The 3502-nt window shown below is 40.1% G+C and overlaps 1 protein-coding gene across 1 annotated transcript; it reads right to left on the bottom strand.

Moving 5' to 3' along the window:
- Positions 1-902: 902 nt before the first annotated feature.
- LOC311094498 (uncharacterized protein) lies at positions 903-2968 on the bottom strand. Its single transcript, XM_084132490.1, has 2 exons — positions 2340-2968; positions 903-2181 (listed from the first exon to the last, which is right to left on the bottom strand). The coding sequence occupies exons 1-2, from the start codon at positions 2922-2924 to the stop codon at positions 1990-1992; spliced, it is 777 nt and encodes a 258-aa protein (XP_083988616.1). The 5' UTR covers positions 2925-2968; the 3' UTR covers positions 903-1989.
- Positions 2969-3502: the final 534 nt, after the last annotated feature.

The following is a 3502-nucleotide window of genomic DNA, read 5'->3' as shown; positions in this document are numbered from 1 at the left end:
AATGTTTAGAAACAATGAATGAAAAACTCACTAATGTGTTAGCGATACTATTAATAAACTATGAATTAACTAACATTTGCAAATGATTTATAATAAGTTTATAAATGTTTAAGTGTTGCCATGGAAGGGTGTAAGGGCCGTTCACACCAAGAACGATAACTATATATCAGCATCTACACCAGCGGGCGATATCGTTCTGTTTATTATAAGCTTGTCTGTCTCTTTAAATGCTCGAGCTCGTCACAGCACGATGGATTCTGATTGGCTGACAATGTTTTTATCGTTCATCAGCTGATAAAATCGCTCTGAAAGTGATTCCAATGATATTGTTTCTCTATCGTTATTATAGTTGTGGTGTGAACTCTCATATTCTTTAATATTGAGAATAATTTTTGTGTACGGGCCTTAAGACACAAATTAATGGATTAAAAAACATATGATAATTAAAATGATTAATATAATTATATAGTGCAGATTATTAATAGTAGATTAGTAATTATGCCGGATATGGTTAAACCCATACGTTTTATACAGAAAGCAAATGAAAAATAAATGTGAATTTAATTGAATTGGAAATAGAAAAGTCAAAGTTTTTTTTTTTACTGAAATATTTCATGTTTGTTTAAATGGAAACCAAGCACAATAGTTGTTATGTAATTTGTTATTTATCTTTATGTTGCTGTTGAAACATGTCAGTGGTATATTATGGGATATAAAGACCTGAACTGTCACTTCTTTTATATAAGTTCTTCCAACATGAAAACAATGGTCTGGTCTTGGTCATTAAACTGCCCCGCTCCGGGTCGCTCTCCAGCCCTGTGTTTACTACATATCAGGACTGACCCAGAGGCCGTTCAGCTGATTTATCTACGGTTTCTGTCAAACAATGATCTTAAGGCTCTGTATAACACACAGTCTCAGGCATTAAACTGCTCCGGGTCGCTCTCCAGCCCTGTGTTTTGTTGTGTCAAATAATGAACTAAAGGCTCTGAATAAGTCATTGTTCATGTCCTGCTCATCTATTCTCACAGTCATTGACATTCGATCTCTTGTGTAGGCGTACTGTCTTACGCACTGTACTCGGCTCAAACAAGCAGCCAGGTGCACAGTAGCTGTTTTATTATACGGCCTGAGTAAAAATGACGTGATTGAAAATATGACCATGTGCAGGGGGATCTGTCCGAATGCATTTACCTCATGTTGTGGGACAAGATATGGAATAATAACACGGTTGTTTATTTCCAAGCGTCTGTTCTGCCATAACTGGAGAAAAAGCCTCCATGCTCCATCTTTAGGGGTCAGCGGGGATAGAAGGATCTCTGGGATGTTGTGGCGAGCTTGATGAGATTCTTGCATGTGGTTCCAGTGATTTGGCAAAGGGATCGGCTCACAGTCAGCAATATTGAAAAACGCTCTGTCTGCCTCTTTAATGGTCCCCTGAGCAATTGCAAATGCAGCTTTGGCGTCAATTCTGCAGTTCCACGGAGAGTAGAGAATGGTGTCTCTGATGTAAGGTGCGGGCACCAGAACACCTGCTGGCATAAACTGGTCGACAATACCGCCATGAGACACAATCACAATGTCTATGTGACCGCCAGGCTTTGTCAAATACTCAGGAATGGGACTCGAACTATCCAGGAAAAATCGTACAAGATTCACAAATTCAATCTGATGAGTTAATCCCTGAAGCCAGGAGACAACTGTGTTGTCTCTACATGTTCCCATGATATAATCAATTATTCTCTGTCCCTTTTCAGTCATGCTGAGAGAATATTCCCCCAAGTCCTCGATGAGGCTCTTCGTTATGAACAATTTTTGGATGATTTCACTGTAATGAGAAAAGTTGTCATTCAGTCAGTAAGTTTCCTTTAGACCTTCATTATTGTTTGCGTTTTCAATATTGCAGTAATGTACAATCTCAGACAAATACATACTGACATATTGGCTTTGGCCAAGACAGATAAATTAGTATAAATTTAGTATACAATTTTATAAATGTGTAGAAAATAAAATATCATACTGCATTGCATCCAGCTCTTCCTTTAGCTTTTGTTGGCTGTCCAGTATTTCCCTGGCTGAATCCCGTAAGAACTCGCTGGCCTCCGTGATCCCCCTTCTGTTTGCTATTTCTTTACTCTTCTCAAGCGGGTCACACTGAAAGATGCCGAAACCAATCACACCCTGTACATAGAAAGAAAGTCACAATCACAAAATCACTGTCTAACATATCAGGGCAATGCAGTGAATATTTCATACTGTTCTCTTGAATAGTCACTGCAAGAGAATTTCAAAGTCGCAAATTTCTTAAAATGGGATGCTTGAGGAAAGAAAGCCGTTACCTCTGATCCTGCTTCAGCAGCTTTAGTGCCAATGAGTTCGATGTTCTTCATCATTTCTGTGGCCGACACCTTCAGGCCACTCGTGATCTCAGGGAAACGATCGAGTATCAGAGCTTGGCAAATAAAGTCCGAGGCCTCGGCTGCAGCCAGTCCACCAGGTGTCATGTGACTTCTGGCCAGAGCCGACATAAGTTGAGTGGTGATCTCACAGTCCAGCTCAACACACCTGTCCTTCAGATCTCGCAGTAGCTTCTGAATGCTCATGCCAATCTTCTCATCTTCCTTAATAAATTCAGCAGCTTTATTAAAGGTACTGACACCTTCATTTTTCGCTGTGGAATCGCTGGCCAGACCTTTCATTAAAGATATAAACGCTGCGTTTACAAATACTGGGTGCACAGATGTGTCATCTCCGACCCCCTGAGCGATGTTGCTGCCCTGAGGAACATCTTCCAGCTCTTGCGCCAGTTTCTCCAGCTCTCCTGCACAGTCCTTTCGGTTCTCCAGCCAGCGGAAGAGCGATGCACATAAAGTATCTGCTGGCTCCATGATTAGAGCAGGAACTGTGAAAAGAGAAAATGACATTTATTTCTCAAAAATAATAATTAGTTAATTACAGTAACAATGAATGGAGAATGTCTATGTTACTAATGTAACCTCTGTTCCCTGAAGGAGGGAACGGGATTGTTACCTCAGACGTGAACTGATGAATTCTGGTCTAGGCTGAGAGCCCAATCATCTTTGAGTGTAAACTAAACGAGCCAATGGACATTGCCATGCGAGCTCTTCATCGTGCACCCGCCCCAAAAAAAGAGCGTATATAAGGAAGCGCACTTGGATCAGCAATTGTGGCAATGTTTTCCATTTTAATTGAGATTTTTCTTCTTACCCCATTGGCAGATCTTTTTTCTTGTTTTAAGCAAAACCCCACTTAATTTCTTAAGAGACAGAATTTCTTATGACATTTTACTCATCTAGTAAATGCTTCTTGCTTTAAGAATATTTAGATATTTGGACTGGAAACAAGACAAAAATACTAAGTAAGAAAAGCATGTTTTGCAGTGTAGGGAACGAGCTGTTTATGTGCTGAAGGGGAAATGGCCACAGCACACACTGATAAACCAGATAAAGATAAAGTCTGCAGTGTTCAGCTGCTCTTTAAG

Source organism: Abramis brama (genome assembly GCF_963993115.1).
Source record: "Abramis brama genome assembly, chromosome: 13".
Taxonomy (NCBI): Eukaryota; Metazoa; Chordata; class Actinopteri; order Cypriniformes; family Leuciscidae; genus Abramis; species Abramis brama.
This window is presented reverse-complemented; position numbering and strand designations above follow the sequence as displayed.